The 19608-nt window shown below is 31.2% G+C and overlaps 1 protein-coding gene across 2 annotated transcripts in view; it reads left to right on the forward strand.

The window, feature by feature from the left end:
• LOC125076168 (DNA-binding protein D-ETS-3) overlaps window positions 1–19608 on the forward strand; it is a 74796-nt gene that overhangs the window by 34118 nt on the left and 21070 nt on the right. For both annotated transcript variants that reach the window (XM_047688159.1, XM_047688160.1), the window contains exons 4-5: window positions 7126–7179; window positions 13990–14061. In XM_047688159.1, the coding sequence (XP_047544115.1) occupies window positions 7126–7179; window positions 13990–14061 (126 nt within the window). The remainder of the gene's footprint in view (window positions 1–7125; window positions 7180–13989; window positions 14062–19608) is intronic.

The following is a 19608-nucleotide window of genomic DNA, read 5'->3' on the forward strand; positions in this document are numbered from 1 at the left end:
GCGCCATGCTTGACATCAAAGGATCCGCCGACTACCTCAGTCGGTCGGGCACATTTACCAACTTCTCGATGCTGTTTGCTGGTGAATATGCCATTTTATTTGTGATTGTGGTGTGAAGTGGCGCCGGTGTTGTGTTCAGGGTCTTTATATATTTATATAACCTCGTAATTATTAATAATGATTATGTAATTAATATTGTAAGTACATCACATTTTTCGTTTATGAGTTCGCCCCATAGTTATATGTTTACAGTCAGTAAAATGTCAGTCATAATTGTCATTGCAGAACTGCAACGTTATGAACATAAAGCTTAGTTATTAAGCTTTACCAAGTAGACGAACATTTGAATCTAAGTCTATTATTATATTATGAAGTCCTATTATTTATTCATTTCATTCATCTTTTAAGCCTTTTTGATAAACAATCAAGCCAATAAAAGCAAAATAAAGAGTTGATTTTAGTATATTACTCTTGTTCAATAAATCGTCGAACTGTCACAGAACTTACCAAAAGATATAAACGCGCTCCGTATTACGTAACACCTTTAATTAAATGTACAAAGTAAACCCGCAACGATACAGTAGGTAGGTTATGTCAAATCCTTGTACTTAAGCTGATCTGAATGTATTGTTATGTTTTTGTTAAACGTTTAGACATAATTCAGATGGGGCATTATACCCCAAAATAATTATTGACGTTTTAGCTAAACCTTAATTTATCGTTTCAAATAGTCACAGGGCTGTTTTGACTACGGTAAAAATAAACTTTCCCGAGGTTTATTTTATGAAATAATTAGACGGATGGGCACATAACAGTGGTACCACTGCTCAGAGAAATGGCGCCTTGGAAATATTAACCATTCCTAAGATACTAAGATACTAAGATACTATGATACTAAGATACTAAGATATATAGTTATGACCCTTGTGCCTGTAACTACACTGGCTTACTCACCTTTCAAGCTGGAATACAACAATACTAATAATAATAATAAGTATTACCAGTTTGGCGGTAGAATAAAAGAGTCAGTTATTCTACTGGCATAGAATGACAACAAAAATCATTAACACCAAATAAATTCTAAAAAAGAAATAAAAGTTAATAAATCATTTCTTTATATATCACAAATATTTAAGTAATAATCATATCAGTGTCAGTGGTTACATTTTCGGGATTATGATATCTCACGGACGAAGTACAAAAACGTTCTAAAGGTATTTTAAAATAATGATTACACTTTTGAGGTATTTTTTTTACGAAACTATTTTTTTTTATTGCCCATGCGTGATTTTTATTTCTAAGGGTTTTTATATTCCACTTTATCATTTTTATTTATCTATCAATAGATATTGCAAAAAATTATGATAAATACACAAATATTTTTAATATCTCCCGTTTTACGACTATATGTAAAATGGCTGTCATGGATCTCCCCCGTAAAACGTCAAATTCATATATCGTATTTGATTGCCTTCATATATCTATTATTCTTTCTTCGGTGGATACTTATTATACTTGAGTCGAGATGGCCCAGTGGTTAGAACGCGTGCATCTTAACCGATGATTTCGGGTTCAAGCCCAGGCAGGCACCACTGAATTTTCATGTGCTTAATTTGTGTTTATAATTCATCTCGTCTCGAAAACATCGTGAGGAAACCTGCATGTGTCTAATTTCAACGAAATTCTGCCATATGTGTATTCCGCCAACCCGCATTGGAGCAGCGTGGTAGAATATGCTCCAAACTTTCTCCTCAAAGGAGAGGCCTTTATCCCAGCAGTGGGACATTTACGGGCTGCTAATGCTAAATGATTTCTGCGGTGTCTTAAAAAAGGGTTTTAATTAAACCAATTCAATTTAAGACCTAGTCTTTAATACGGCTACCTTCTTGACCCTAGTACGAAGTACTTTGTTTGATAGTTAATGCTTCTAATTTTGTATTTATCATATATTATTTTCTTTCTCTGAAGATATTTTATGAAGATTTTTGCAAATTTTACAATATATTTAGCAAGTTACGCTCAATAGCTTCCACCGAAACTTGTCTACGAACAAAGCCGTTGTCTTACAAGGTGATATGATATCCGCTCTTTTCGTCATTATTTTTATTTATTATTTTTAAGATGGTAGCTGTTTTACTCTCACTATTGATTATCTAAGTCAATCCCTCATTTTGTCATATCAAAAACAAATAAATATTTTATTCAAGTATGCTTTTACAATCATTATTGATTCGTCATTTTAGAAATCTATATTATGTGAAGCTGCCACCGATTCGGAATGTACATTCTACCCAGAAGGACCAGCAATAAACTCAGTAGTCTCTCTTTTCCAATATTTAAAATACAAAATGATTTTAGTTAAATACAATTATACATGTACTTATTATAGAATTATTAAACAAGTATTTTTTCCACGTTTTTTTTTTAATATTTATATAATCTGGTGTTGAATAATATGCATTTTTTATTGATGTTTTTTTTACAAACGATTTGAATTTATGACTCACACAAAGTTAAAAATATCTACGAGATTTATTATAGAAACTATCCTTGCCCCAAGAAGGATTTATTGACTTTGAGTCGGCAACTTGACGTTATAAGCTTATCCATACAATGATTATCACTGATTCCATCAATATTACTCTGAATATACATAATGATGTTTTAAATAAATTGTGACGCAACAGTGAGTATTCCTACTTTATTAAAAACATCCCGTCTCTAGTTCCAAGATTATAAATAGACCGGATTACTCTATTTTGTAAATGTTAATATATTTAATATATAAAAATGTTAATATATTTTATATAGAAAAGTTAACTTTAGCAAACTGAGTTTTAACCTAATTAACTCGACTATAATAATGATGACAATAAATAAATGAAGTTCGAAGGGACTCACTTATATGTACTTTTATAATTATTTATATATTTATTAATAATGTAACTTACTGACGATAGATTTAGCAAGTGTGGCGTTGTATTATATCCACCTTGATCATAACTATCGTTTTTTACTCGGAAATATAATTTTATACGTATAATAGATTAATAATTATTAGCATCTACATTTATTATATTATAATATGATAAAATTATATTATCTCGATAAAAATATTTGTAAACGAAGAAAATAACAAAAAAAAACAATTTTCCGTCACGTACGAATATTCGTGTCGTCGCTTACTTACACCAAATACGAAAACATGCATTTGAAAGTCGAGTGGCAAATGTATACCAAAAGGCGTTAATACGCCCATTTACAACTTCAAGGTTCCTTTAAAACTTGCCACTCTACCCCGCGGCTCATAGCACTTCCAAAGGACATAATGATAGCGGAATAGCTTCATCCCTTAATCACCGTCCCTTGTCACATAGTCTCCTTTGCAGCAGAGGGTTTTAACGTAACTAGCACCAGCTCGACACGCTTTTGAATAAGACACATTCCTATTTGTGTTTCGAATTCTTAACGTCGCCACATAATTATGCTTCATACGTTTTTAGAGAGACCATCAAGAGTCCTTTTATCTTTTATTCCTGTTTTACTAGTTGCAAGTCTACTACTAATTTAAATTATTTGTGATTTTAACGAACAGTTACAGTTATAAATGTGTAAACAATCAAAATGTTTGCACATCTATAACCGTAAATGTGCAAACATTTTCATTGTTTACACATGATAAATAAAGTACACAGATCAATGCACGTAGCGAATGTGCAGTGTTTGTTTATATTATTCACTAGTACATTTTAGCAGGTGTGTAATATATCTATAGTATACAGAACAGATTTTTTTGTATTTCTGTTTCTAAATTAACAATTAATTTTATTTTTAAATAACTTTTACTTCATACATGAAACAGTTGTAAGGTTTTATATATATATTATATAATTGGTTGGCGGAGTATGCAACACTTGATGGAAAGAGGTCACCACTACCAAACGTAAATTTCAACCATTCTTTATATCGCCAATACACTTCTAACCATAGGAACCAAGATGTTTTGAATGTTGTTTAATCTTAATATATGACATAACTCGCTAGATAGTACGAAAAGAAACGGCAATAATATTTATTGCAGCTAAATGTGTAAGCTTAAATAAGTCATACCTATTAATAAATTTTGGATTTATTGTCATTAAAACAAACGGTCTTTTTCATTCGGGTAAAAACATTATTATTATTTATTAATATCGACCAATTCTGAAAAGCCTTTAATTGATATGCCGTTAACATTTTCAAATACAAATATAACATAAAAAAGTTTAAACAAAATTTACAATTTATTTTATGCTACGTTTACGTAGCATATATGTGTAGCATTGTCTACGGGAACCCGTACTATTTATTGCCTACATTTGAAACTATTTTAAATGGCTTTTTACTAAAGAGTTACATTTTAAAAATAATTCGCATTCGTTAGCTTTTGATGATTTATTTGTTTGATTGATTATGTATAATTGAAGCGTTATGGTGTTCACAAGTCAACTAAATATAGTTATTATTAAAAGTTAAATATCATTTAATTGTAAGAAATTGACGGTTAACTTTTAATACAATGACGTCAATTACCTTGGAATCAATGTCACGTATGAAATGTTCACGGAGATCATAAATTAAATTACCAATTAACTTTATCGGATCTTATACAGTTTTTATTTTTATAGTTCAAATCGAAATTATTTCGTTAAAAATTCCCAGATAAACCCATTTTTGACCTGTATAATTTTGCCATAAGTTAAATCAGCTTTATTCTTTTATCTGTGTCTAACTAGAGTACATTAATGAAATACAGGGTGCTGATTAAAAATAATATACCTTATATTATTATTCGGTTTTGTAAACTCTCGTCATTAATTCGATTTATCGACGAAAGGTTGATGACTAATTCATGATATGTGTATGTATAAAAGATTAATATCACCAGAGGTACATTTGTATTCTTTAGAAGAATATTTTTATATACAATATATGCATTAAAATGTGTGAACGTTAACCTTTTTACCTCTTAATCTTAAAAACAAATATATCATGCATTGACAAATTTTAAGCCATCTAACAGTTATAAAAAAGCTCAGTAGTATAATTATTATTTTGTTACATACTAAATAAAAAAATTTGAAACAGTAATTACCAACTTTTTCAAGAGAAAAGAGTTCTAAGAATGTTAAATCGTTAAAATGTAGACCAAATTGAAGGTTGATAAATGTTTTATCATTCTTGTAAATTCGATCCATATCGAACTTCAAAGGGAATTCTTTCAAATAGCGTCTTGCGTTATGATACTTGCAACAACACGTCACATAGTTTCAAGAGACATATTTTATTATGAATAGTAGCAGACCAGTCGATAGAAAATAGTAGCTTCACTGACCGTAATATCATTCAAAATCGGCCTACCTATCTGGCGAGTCTTATCGTGTTGGTAATTACTACGCTATGCACTACGCATACTACTACGCATAACTAAACTATGCAAACCGCCAAGTCTAGAAAGACGAATTTATTTTAAATTGGTTTTTTTATAAATAAAAAATCCACTACGAACTACCAAGTACGTCTGGAATTTTCAAAGTTAAGGGGATAATAATGAGAAGTGTATGAATTTTACGGGACAGATAGATTTTATATACATTTGATAGCATTTATTAACAATATTTTTGTAGTACAGCTGTAAATATTTTATAGCAATATTTCAGAGGTGAAAATAATGATTTAGAGATTTAATATTGACTTGATCTCTATGTACATTTAATATTATAAATACGAAAATATCTTTGTCTGTAACCTCTTTACGCTTAAACCTGAGATAATTCAAGTACCGGGGAAAGCTCTACGTTTTTTTTATTCACCCCTAGTTATAAAATTTGGTAGTGACGTTTTGTATACATAGGTAAAGTTTTTTAAATATTTGGTAACGCCCCAAGTTCAGCTATAAATGATAAAACCGCCTCGCTAGTCTAGTTGAGTCTCAGTCTAGGCTAGTAAAATATATTAGGATTTTATCGAAATTCTCAGAAGTGATTCGGAAATAGGCAAAGCTTACAATCCCTTCGACCTTAAAGAGCATGTAAAATCGTTCTTCCTTTGGTTTTAACTTTAGAATCCTCGCTCGTATCAGATTCCATCTTTTCGCAACTTTAATGTAATATATTTTTCATCTGTAATTACGCACTGACTAGTGCACATATTAAAATATCTATTGCGCCATTGGCTAACCGTTATTGGGAATGGCCTAGTTTCGAAATCAATCAGAATATAGATAAGATACGCCAGATATTATTCTCTCGATTACAAATACCTGTCAGGTGAGTCTAACGTTGTTAACAATCAGTGTCATAGATATTATGATCCTTGAATTTGTTAAACGCATTTTCACATACTCGCTGTCAATTTGCTGATATTATTGCCATCGTAGTAAAGACAGCTTTCAATTATTAACAATGATTAGGTATGTGGTTTTTCAAAACTGATACCATTCTTTGATATCGTTTTAGAAAGTATATTGATAGTCAGGTGATTAAACAGTTAAATTCATACTAGCTAATTGGCTGCTGATTCATTCTAGATACATTTTATTAAATGTTTTTGTAATTAAAACAAAATCAATGGAAAATACATATGAGTCGTAATGTAGAGTCAATAGCAAAATTAACAAATCACAATTAACTTGTATCTTAATCATGGTGTTTTCGCTTTTTTTTCAATTATAAGGTAGACGTCCAAGTTAAAAATACACAAAATACATTTTATATAAAAGAAAAAAAGAACATATTTTTCGTGTAAGGATTTTGAAAAACAATCATAAAACGAACTTATAAGAAATCTTAATTTTTACGTAGTTTCGGCCGTCTTTATTAAAATATCACATGATAAAATTGATTTAGTTAATTCCGTTAGTTTTTATTTTCAATGTCGTTGACCTGCACTCTGGGGATCGATACAATGTTGTGCGTGAATGTGTGTGTATCTGAAATCAAAGTACGCTATCAACTAAAAGAGATCTATCCAATAAAACACATTACACACAAATACACACCGACGGTATCAATCAGAAATATAAGCAAACATCTTTTATTTATAATTATATGAAAATGAAATAATAATTTAGTTTATTATTTTCAGATGCATCATATAAAAGTTCGTGGTCTACACATGCAACATCACAGGGTACGCAAGGTGAGTCGAGAGAGCCTTAATTATAATTTACTAGTGACCCGCCCCTGCCTCGCACGGGTGTAATGCTGATACTTAATATACTACAGAATGTATTTAATATACAAAGTCTACAGTTTTTTTGTCATACGACAATACAAGCCGCTATATCCCTGCATTTTAAATCTGCAATATCTTCGAAAATATCCATTTAAATTATTTGCTGTAAAGGGCCATCTTGGTCTATATTAAATGTACAATTTATTTAAGGTACTAAATTGGATAAGGATTATTGCTTTACTGCTGAAAATCACTACTACTTAAGTAGGGTTTTCAGATAATACGAGAAATAATGGCTTATTTTAATAAAAAAAATTTTATTGTGTTGAAGTTCCTCAGAAATAGACATATACCATCCGGACTTTTTGTAGACTTTTTTAAGATGTACAAAACTGTAGTACATTATTTTGATCTACCTCGTAGGGTTCAACCAGCGTATGCAATGTAAGCTAAAAAAAAATGTATTTATTACATCACATTAGAAACCTCTAAAATTACTACTATATTATGTATATATCACTCTTTCTATCTAAAATCAATCTATCTATAAAAAAAAATCGCTTCAAAATACGTTGCTTCGTTTTAAAGATCGAAGCATACACAGGGACAGTCAGACAGCGGGAAGCAACTTTGCTACCTAAAATAAAATCCATCCATCTACTGGGCGGCAAATGTTTAAAATTGCTTAATGAAAATCAACAATTATCTCTCGGGCTAATAATTTATCTTATAAAATGATAATTTCGAAATGCTTCTAAAACCCGTTTAATTAGAGTTTATTCCGAATCGGAACAGATGATGTTATATTTATTAATGAACTAGCAATGACTCGCGGTTTAATCTGTATTGTGTAATGTAAAACAAAAAAATAATAATCACGAAACCTATTAAGTCCTGAAAAACACTCTTTGTATAAATATGTTTAAAAAAGCGATAAAAAAATATGTCCAAAAACTTAAAGTTTCAATGGAAACAATCGATTTGAAGAAACATTGAGACGGACACATAAAAAATATATTTTGTTTTGTTTAGTTACTTGAAAATAGTCATATTAACTTTAAAAAAGGCTGCTATTTTTATCTTACTTTATCTTTACTGTATATCTGTCTGTTGTTTTTTCACGGCCAAACCACTGAACCGACTTTGATGAAATTTGTGTGAAATGAACTCCAAGGACTTTTTAGGTCTTTTAATACCTAACCTGGACGACCAACGTCTAAAATGCGAGCAAAGCTGTGGGCGACAACTAGTCATATATGAATATAGTAACAACCCGTAAATGTCCCACTGCTGGGTAGCTTCAGAAGTGCTATTAAATTATCATCCGACAATCAGGTTTTCATTGAGATGCTTTCGCTTCATCAACGAGCATAAGATTAATATTAAATACATGAAAATATAGTCCTTGACCGCGACCTTTGAGTAAAATCCTCGTTTTTTATCAATAAGTCTATTTCAGCTCAATGAATAAACATTTTTCCAACCTACATATTAAATTGTACAATTAACTCAAGCAAAACATTTCGTCCGTAAGAATTCGATTGCGTGCTAATATTCGATGTAATATTTCGTTACTATAAATTTTTTACGCCTCAAAATCAAAACAGAGGGGTTCTATAATGTAACGCTGGCCCGATCATCTGACGTGCGGCCGACACGCGCCGTATCCCGAACGACAATGCGAACTTAATTCTTTGATTGACATTTACAATATTTCGGTAAGTGACGCAATATGATGATTATCATTATACGCAGCGAGAATTTGGGGAGGCATTATCTTTGCACGCTTCGCTGCCGCGTTCCTTTGTTACCTAGACAATTTCTTGTCTTGATTTGTAAATGTGAAATTGTTATATTATGTGCATACATTATAATTCTTCATATGCACATACATATACTGTTACATTTGATTACCGTTACGTTTTTATTTTTTTTCGTAAAGGATCTGACACTTGTCATCGAGAACGAATTCCTTCATCGGACACATGATGAATATAAAAACACAAATTATTAAAAATTTCAGTAGTGTTTGCCCGGATTTGAACCGGTTATCATTACTGGGCCACCTCGGCTCTTATCTATCAAATAATAAAAGACTTATTAGCTTATGATTAATAATATCCACGATGACATAGCAGTATAAATTTAAGTCAATATAATACAGTCCAAGAGAGCGTCGCGTCGTCGCGTCGGCCCGTGACGACTTAATGCCCCCGGACAATAGTTACAAACGATTTAGCCTCACCCCAGGGAGCTATTATATTCGATACTATTATCGAAGCACTCGACAACGTTCATGCGATACAAAAAAAAACTATATTTCGCTATTACAAAAAGTTATTAATTAAGTAAGAGTCAGAATTACAAAAAAAAATTACTTTTAATTGGAAATTTAAAAAAATGTAAGTTATTTTATAGGTATAAAACTATAACTACTAACAATTTAAAATTCACTTATATCTTATAATTATTCATTCGCATACTAAAATGAAAATGCTTATTAATATAAAAATTAACCAAATTATCGAATGTCATATTAATAAATCCCCAATGACCTCCGACACAGCGTCCCTCGAGACTATTTCGAAATGAATTATAAATAAGCTAGCTACAACTTTATTTAAACTAAACGATATTCATTAAGCGAGATTTGTGAGGTGACGCCCCTAATAACACCCTTACTTTGGAATACTTATTAATAACTCTCATTAGCATTTTTAATTTATTATTTTAAACATTCTTACATCTACATAATCATCGTCAATAAGTTAAAAGAAAATGCGTTAATAATAAAATAAAATACTTTGGATCGTAAGCATTATTTTAAAAAAGATTGCTTCGATTGAAAGTTTTTTTTTCTACCTAATACCGAATGCAATAAAAGAAAGATATTTTAATAAAAACGTTACGCTATGCACAAAATAAGAATCTGCGAATGGAGACTTTAAAAATAAACCGATATTTTAAAGCGGGGTGCGCTGAAAGGAGACGAAGCTAGCGGCGGCTTCGAAAATTAACTGAGAGTGGCATTTGCCCGCCGTTCTCTACGCTCTTCTATTGTACGTAATTTGCTGTGAGTGTGAAAGAGATGGATTATAGAGGAAAAGTCGCTTTGGGAGAGGGAAACCATAAGCGCCCTATTGTTTTGCGTGCCGTGAAGCGAAAACGAGAGCTATACGTATTCTAAGTGTATATTATTAGACGGATGATTGTGATTTAAAATGAAAATCGTAATGTTTTCGTCGCTTTCGAAATTGGGATATTAATATTTCACGAGTATTTGGAAATCTTTCGTATAGGAAAATTTAAGCCAATACTTATATAAGAATTAATACAGGCATTCTATCTACGTTTTTTACTAGCAAAGTATAATAACAGCTTGAAAATATTCCACTGCTGGGCTAAGGCCAGGATACACATCTGACAGGTTTTAAATAGACTTAAATCAAAAACCATTGAACGTAATTTTACAAAATTTGTTTTATGTAAAAAAACTAAGGCAACTTTAATTTGAAATTAATACAATTATGAGTTAATGATAATAAGAAATTTAACAACTTATCATATATTTAAAAAGTTCTAGTTCCCAAAAGGCTTTGTTTCATCAACCGTTGTGAAGGGTGACAAAGAGGCAAATCCCGTTCCTTCTACGAAATAGTTTAGACAACCGTCCTTTGATCTTACGTTCGGCGGGTATTGTCGGAAGCCGTAGGCTAATTCGCTTTGTGGGATTTTCAATAAAAACACACCAGAGACATCTTAATTTGCATACGATTTCATAGTGTTAAATACAACTTCATTAAAAAAAAAAGAAAACAAAATATAAACCGAAATAAACATGGAATATTTTTCGACCAGAAGAAAAAACTGATGTTAATATGAAATCTATACGATAGAATATAACTAAGATTTCGAAGGAAAGAAAGACACGAGGATCGTGTTCCGAGTGATTGATGCCGACGGCGATAGTGCTGTGACGAACAAACAGCGGGGGATAGTGGCTCTTGTATAACGTTTTCTATGTACAATGGAACGTTAGAGGTCACCGTTTTGGGACATTTATTATATTTATACGATAAAGGCAAATTAAATAACTAAATCTTTCGTAGCGAGAGTGTCATATTCCAATTGTGATTACGTTAAATCATAACCCTCTTATTATTACAAAGAAACGATATTTACAAACAATATATAGTAATTTTATCAAACTTACTATTTCTAAGAACATGAATCGCTGGGATTTAATATCAGTTTTGCGCTCTGAATTCATTTGATTACAAGCATTAGTGACTTGCTTTCATCTATTAAGATAATTTAAAATGAAATTAAATCTTTATACAACACAAACGTTGATTATGTCGTTAACTTATTATTCACACTTCGGGGATGATATGGCCATCATTAACACACATTATTTTTATAATAAAGCTAATGTTACCAGACTGAAAACTCTAAAATTCTTATTATATTTAATTTTAGCCGTTTAATAAGTGTGTATTGCACGATAATGCGTTTCAAAAATAAATAGTACCTGCATGATAATTTTTTAAATTTAATGTTAGAGTGATTAATTATTAAAACCTTATAAAAATAAATATAAGACATACAAAAAAATAGTGCCAAAAGTGTTTGATGTATTTTATAAATATGATATTTTAATTAAATACCTTGTAGAAACATTCTTTTTGTTCTCTGTATAACTACATTATTTAGTTTATATGTACCCATACTGAACATATTATTAATAACAAAGTTTATACACAAAAATCTTTATGTACTAATTTTTATTACAAATAAGTCGTGTGTTTGTCGTGTAAAAATATTTTCTATAAGACAATAATAAAAGAAATTGCAATGATAATCATCATATCATCCTTTTATATTTAAACGCTTCCTCGATCGTCACGTGAAAATATTCCCTAACAATGTCACTATCAGCACCCTAAAAATCAAAGAGCCGTGGAACATGGAATCAAAAATATACCCGAAATCAAAAGGAGTTTCCACAATGTTGCTCTAACACTAACAACGCGTGAAATCCTATTGAGAGCTTCAAAGAGACTATAATCCTTGATCTGCGCCTTGCAATCGAAAATAAAACTTGAGTTGTAACACTCAGAGTACGAATTGAGATATCAAGAGCTTACATAGCTTACGGCGCTGTCAACCCCCTGGAACAAATAGGCAATATTATCCACACAGATTCGATGGCCTCGGGCCCGCTGATGAGGTGGTCCCGTTAATTATCAAACAATTTGCTTCACGGACATCACTTGCTGAATCAATTTTATTTATATCTTAATATTATATTAACCAACATATTATAAATACCATTTACAAAGTCTGATTTTACCAGTTTTTCATTTTTATTTTTTGGAAATACGATAGAATATCATGTAAAAAAACTCATAATGTCAACAGATAGGTACATACACACACATATACATACAGGTAATCCTTTTTTATATAAGTGTTCAGGTGTATACTTTGATGGCCCTTTAAGAATGACCAGTACTCGTAAGATTGATAATAATTGACGTTCATTGGATTCATCAGGACCATTCAATGGCTACAAGGTATTCCCCTTCCGTTTGGACGCATTTGATTGCTTTGACTAATTCCATACACAATTGGTGAAGAAAATTTGAAAACATTTAAATAATCAGTCAACGTTCAAAATAGGGAGAGATAAGATTTTCAAAACGTCCAATGTAGGTATCTTCTTTTGGGCCACTTGGTTGAGTCTGTTGGCCATGTGGTCACCACTACCAACAGACATTGGCGTAGTAAGGAATTTCAACCAAATATTGCAGCTTGGCGTTAAAATATATGATCAGAGGGTGATCTACCAGTCAGGCTTGCACAATTCCTACAATAAAGCTTAATCTATTTTGATCATACTATATTTTCTTACGTTTAAACTATATTTCCCATTCAGTTGTGTCAAAATAATATGTAATTTTTAACAACCTTAAAAATATTACATTTTGACACAATCAGTAAACTGATCTACAAAAGTAGACATAGCACTTGTATTGACTTATATCAGGTATCTGCTTCAATATAAGAATACCCGTTGAATTAATAAATAAGTTTTTGTAACACAGATTAGGAGAAATCATTTTTTGAATTGATTAAAACCATTAGTGTTAGGAAACTCGAGTAGTTAATCTAGGTTAAACTAACTAATTGCGTGGGATTTATTTCATAAATCATGAATCACACGTCGTGTAATTTCGATGGTGTGGCTACAAAACCAGCTTTACTCACAATAACACTGTCAACAAAAATATATGAAGCTTATTTACTGACATACAAACAAAGACCGACAGAAACTCAAGTACGATAGTGCTGTCAGAAATTATTTTGATGTCTGAACTAGAGAACTTGATATCTAGTTATAGACTTGTCTAACTTTCCCAACACACACTCAATAGTGAACTCAACAAGATCGAGTACAAGATTCTGCTTTTCTACGTGATTTTCCTAGGCTTCGATTATTTGAGATCTTTAACTTTCTACATTTGACGGGTAGGAAGAAGAAAGATTAAGTCAGTGTTGTAACCAACTTGAGATGAGTCGCTATCTATTTCATTTTTTAGTATATTGCGTGGTAACATGTATGTTGTATGGTATGTTGTTGTTTTTGTTGTAATGCAGCTTTTCTCGTAGTGTCGTGACCGCAGAGTGTCTCTACTATTAGAATAATTTGATACATCCAGTTTTGAGCGACTTAGTACTTAATATGTTATTAATAAAGATTTTTCTTTTCAGGTTATGGCAGCAATTCATTATCAGCTATGTCGAAATCGACGTTAGACGCACACACACATCTGCGTCAACCAGGTCAGTGAATTTGTTTTTATTATAAATTTTACCTTGAATCTCTTAACAACAATTTATAAAAAAAAACAACGATTAATACTTGTAAATTAAAATTTATTTATATTGTATAACCAAAAATTTTTATAAAAAAAGACAAGGTCGGTAGCAAAAGTAATTATACAAATTATAAAAAAAAAATCAGTGGCTCGAAGATTGTAGCCACTACAATCTTCCAAAAAACAAAAACTTCAAGCCGGTGGTAGTTCAACATTTAATTTAACCTCGATTTGATTTTGAATGTCGTTTACCTATCTAAGTGATTTGAACTCAAGGAAAGTAAGCCTTTTGGTCCTAAGCAGAAATAACATTCGAAGAAAAAAAGAACAATATACTTTATCAAATTAAAGTGTTCGTTGTCTTAGATCTAAAATTAACTTATATAAAACAAGGAGAAGTTTGCACAAAATGTTACGGAAAGAATTGTGTAACGAACTAAAATATTTTCTTTCATAGATTTGCAAAGTCGTCCTGGACAAACACTCCGGCTGTTTATTGTCCACGGTCAGTTACCTTGGGAGCACATTTATTTGCTCTCGGCCCTTGGACCGTTACTTCCAAACATATTATTTTAAGGGTAACACGTAACGAAAATGTTATTTAAATAAATATCCTTTAGAATTAGGCTTGTGCTCAATTCAAACGATTTTAATATATTTTTGATTTATTAAAACTTTATCAATCGATTCAAAATCATGGTTTAGAAGAGTTTAAGAAACGTATTGCATATAATATAAATCTAAAGGCCATTTTACTCAAAACAAGCGTGACAGCCGTCAGTTCTCCATTTCATTAGACATTACCGTGTGTTTGCGCGTGTCAGCCGCGTGACTCTTGACGCCGACCGGGTCGGATTACATGTGGCCAGACTATAGGGATCATGGCTTTTATTTATACTCCCCCGTATATTTTTTGAATTTCAATTTCAATGTCGCAACAATATTTCATGATTATTGCTACATAAAAAACTGATCTTATCTTCTCGCATCTATCTGACTATTATGAAACTGTAAAATGTCTTGTTGGACCAATCTCAAAGTAACTTTAAACACTATCAAGACATAATAAAATAATCATAGCAAATTTTTCACAAAAACCTGTAACGCATTTTTTGTAAGCTACTATTTCAAGTACAGTTGTATTTCCGGGGTTCTGTTTCAGTTATCCTTAGACTGGAAACTACGTAGACAATCAGGTGTGCCTACTAGTTTGTTGGTTTTTAGTTCAGAGAATGCCTTAATACAAGACGCGGCCACGAGGTATTTAGAAGTGACGAACAAAGATAGCGTTAAATCAGGCAATAGTATTTATCATTTTTTTATGAATTATGAAATAAATTAAACTTAATGTAAATATGCGTACCCTGAAGTAAACACGAAGCTAAGGCGCCTAAGAATACCATTTACAAGACACTAGTAACCACGCGACATTTTATCACGCAACTAGTTTTACACGAAAATCAGGAACTGAATGTACCAGTACACAGTTTGTTAAATTTTATTTTTAGAAAGGCCAATGACACAAATAGTAGCGAACGTTATCAAATGTTTTCAAGTGATGTGAAAAAATGGTTATTCAAGTTAGTAAACGACGTTTCGACTGTTTTATTATCTCAATGGCATTAATAAAACGTCGAAGAATATAATAATATAATCGTGGTTAAAAGCCGAATAAAATATATAAAATGTGTATTATACAACGCGAAAGTTTCAAATGTACAAGATTTGAATGTACGATAGCATATAGAACAATATAGTCATTTTATTTCAAAAAGTTTTTAAAGGATACCTGTATTCCGGATCTTTACCTAATTCTACTAGCTAAATTTAACTATAGTAATGGTATTTTTTGCATCATACAACATATTATTATTTTTTTTAAATTACTGTAACAATTCTAATGTATTGGCATAAAAATATATTCCTAACATTTCGTGTTTATATCAAATATTTTAGTATTTATAAAATTAAAACAAACTTATAGTTGAACATAGAGTCCTGCATGAATATACAAAGAAAAAAAAGTTTAATTTTTTCATATGAAATATGATATGAAGTTATAACTACAATGAAAACCACCATACAGCTTACACGTTTATAAAAACTTTTTCGTTTAAAAAATTCTGTTGTAAAATTAGTATCGAACACCTTCAATTTATAGGCCATTAATAGTGACGTGCCAACAATTACGTCACGCGAGATGTGTTCCCTGACATGCGTTTAATTGTGCTTCAATAAAACAATGTTATTACAGAGTGTTTGCTCGACGGTTGATCGGTCCCACCCAAAGACAAACCGCGCTGCTCAAACAAACTCAGCAAACAGGGGTAGAGATATAAAAAGTCGAGTAAATAAACCAAACTCGCCAGGTTTTTAGGAAAAAGGTTTTTAAATAATAATTTATTTTTAAGATAATAAAAATCTAGATTACGATATATTATGAAGTTGGATTTTGTGAAAGAGTAAAAGCCATTATATTAATTTATTAAAACATTATCCACAAATCAGTACACCTCCTCATGACCTTAAAATATCATAATAACCTTTTATATTCGATTTAATTTTGCTTTCATGCTTAAAACCCATGAGCCATAAACACTATTTTTGATGAGTGAGTAATAATTACTATTTCTAAATCAAGTTTGACTACATACGTGCCCGAAGGTAACAAACGATATTAAATTTCTTATAATAGGTTAATTATATATATTATTGTAAATTATTTACTTACTAGTAATAATAGCGGGGAGTATCATGCTCATTTCTTTTCATAAGTACGAATTTGTTTGAAAAAAAAAATTCTATTTGATTTTATTCGTTAATTAAATTCAAATAATAATAGAAAAGCATACTATTTTTTTATAAAAACAAAAGAAAAATTGTAAAAATAATATCAACTTTATCTGAAATTATCCCAAAGCGATTGAAAGCAATTACGGCCCAATAATCGTATGTCTTAACAAATAGAAATGTCAAAATTTATCTGCGGGGTGACCTTTATTGAATCCGAGATTGGGGCTGAAATTGCAATCAAATGGCTAATAGTGTAGGGTGTTTCCACTGGACCTAAAAGGATCCTTATAGTTCTTGGGTCCCTGAATATAAGGATTACAACGAAAAACAACTTTCTCCTTGAACTATTTGGTTCATCCCTATTCTCGGCAGCATCGTAATGCAGTGAACGGGAGTAATTATCCATTTATTATCATTTTATTGCCGTTGTAGACGGTGTACCATTGTCTTGTACATTTATGTTATTCTAGAGAGTTCTAAAGGCTTCGAGAAAGATTTGGTACTTATAAGGAATGTTGAGGGTATTCAAGTATCGTAAATCTTTTCAAGTATAACAGTTACATATTTTTTTGTAATACAAAAGCACTGATAAAGGATCATCTATACACCGTGAAATGCACCACTACCAATGGGAACTACGATTTTATGTTCTTTGTTCTTATAATTCCTGGCGAACTCATTCATCAAATCAAACGCAGTGGTGAAATATGAATACCTGGTACCAATCAAAGTCTGCAAAAAAACCAATCACCCATAAAATAGCCCGTGCTGTTTTAGTTCGTTGTAAATCTTTTTATAGTATAATTTATGTTGAAGGCCTCAATCTGGCCAACAATATTGATCGACGGGTGTCTGTGGCGTCATAATTGGAATACAAATTTCTTCTTTGACGCCGTGGCCACGTCGGGAGGGTCGTGATTTGGTCTTTTGTGCGTCACGCATTAACTCCTTCGAGCCTCTAGCTACACCCTACTCTATACAGCTCTCTGCAATCCAATATGTACCTTATATCTTTACCAAAAGACATAAATCTCTCACGTTGTTACGCATGACCAACGATTTTAGATTTACGGTTAACGCAATAAGAACTATTTCGAGTTTGTAAAAAAATCACACCAATGCTGGCAATATTATAACATTTTATTGAAATTAGACGTTATATACTTGGATTTAAGTCCAAATTTGCTTTTCCCGAATCACAGCGGTAGATAGATTAGTGTTGGTAATGGGTGCGTAATTACAGTAGAAAAGCGGACATTACGAGGTTCATTTGGCGAGCAGCGATAGTTCGAAGGGGTTCCGAGTGCTTTGGGAATTAGCCTTGCACTGATTTCATTTAGCTGCAAACATCGTACGTGACACTAGAGAATCCTTAGAAGCACTCGTCGGTGATACGAGCAATTAAGACGAACGTTCATACTTGCACTTCTTTCATTTAAGTATCGAGTTTTTGTTACGACTATTTGATTAAGCTTTTAACCGCAGATTACACTAAAAAATAAATACGAATATTACGTTTAAATGGCTAGATAAATTTGATAAAATTTTGTATGAATACAACTTTAATTCTGGGGATAGACGTTGACTTCTCTATGTTGTGAAATTGGATATGGGAAAATGTTTGAAAATTAGCTTACTTATGCATTATCAATTTATCACTGCTAACATAAGTAATCATTGCAAGTGAACGAAGTTTGGTGTATCTGGTACAGTAATAAATATATATATTTTTATAAACAACTTATATTATATTTTATTAGTATATTTAATGGTTAGGTTATTGGGAGTCTATGGCAATGAAAACAATCGGCAGCCCGGTGATCAGAAATCCAAAGTAATTATCACAGTACCAAAAGCGTTTTCCGAGAAATGTTCTATTTCGACGGTAGCTCAACAAATTTCATATGAAGGGTGGTTTGTTTGCCGGTTGTATTGTTGACCGTCGCGGGAGAGCGACAGAGCGCTCTTGTCAACACCGCAGGGGACACATATTGTACGAATCGTGAAAAATATCTACGAAAATACCGACACAATTCTTTTTCATATTAACTTTTTCGTTATACCAAAATATGTATGAAAGTACGCTCAACACTATTCAGTAATTTAACAATTGCAATATTATTATGTGACTATGTTGAATCCACATATATCTTTTAGTTATATACTGTATATCAAACTTTATAAATAATTCCAGTCTATGGATTGTTTATAAATAATATTATATAAATACACTCTAATTAACATAAATTTCCAGTTGAAAAGGTCGATACAACTAACTTACTATAAATGAACATCATCACCTTGACGTTACATATAAAAAAAAATTTAATTGTTTCTAAGTAAATATTTATACATGTTTATTTAGATACAATTAATATTGGGTACAAAGATTGTTTTTTTCATTGTTTACAAATTAATAAAAAATACCCGTCTCAGAATTCATATCAAAGCATGAATAACTGTTGATTTTGATGCAGGATATATAAATTTATCTTCACGATTCATAACTTTTAGAAAGTAAACTTATAATGTCGTACTATCATATACATAGATATACAGACATATCTTATCTATAATCTAGCTATGCTTTCATTAATTAACTTTCCGTGATTAATGTTATATATGTTTACTAGATTATACTGTTTATGGATACTAGTGTGTGAAAAAAATATATTAGTTAACGGATTGGTCCAACTAAGGCATTCAAAATTTATTTAAG

Source organism: Vanessa atalanta, chromosome Z (assembly GCF_905147765.1).
Source record: "Vanessa atalanta chromosome Z, ilVanAtal1.2, whole genome shotgun sequence".
In the NCBI taxonomy this organism is placed as follows: Eukaryota; Metazoa; Arthropoda; class Insecta; order Lepidoptera; family Nymphalidae; genus Vanessa; species Vanessa atalanta.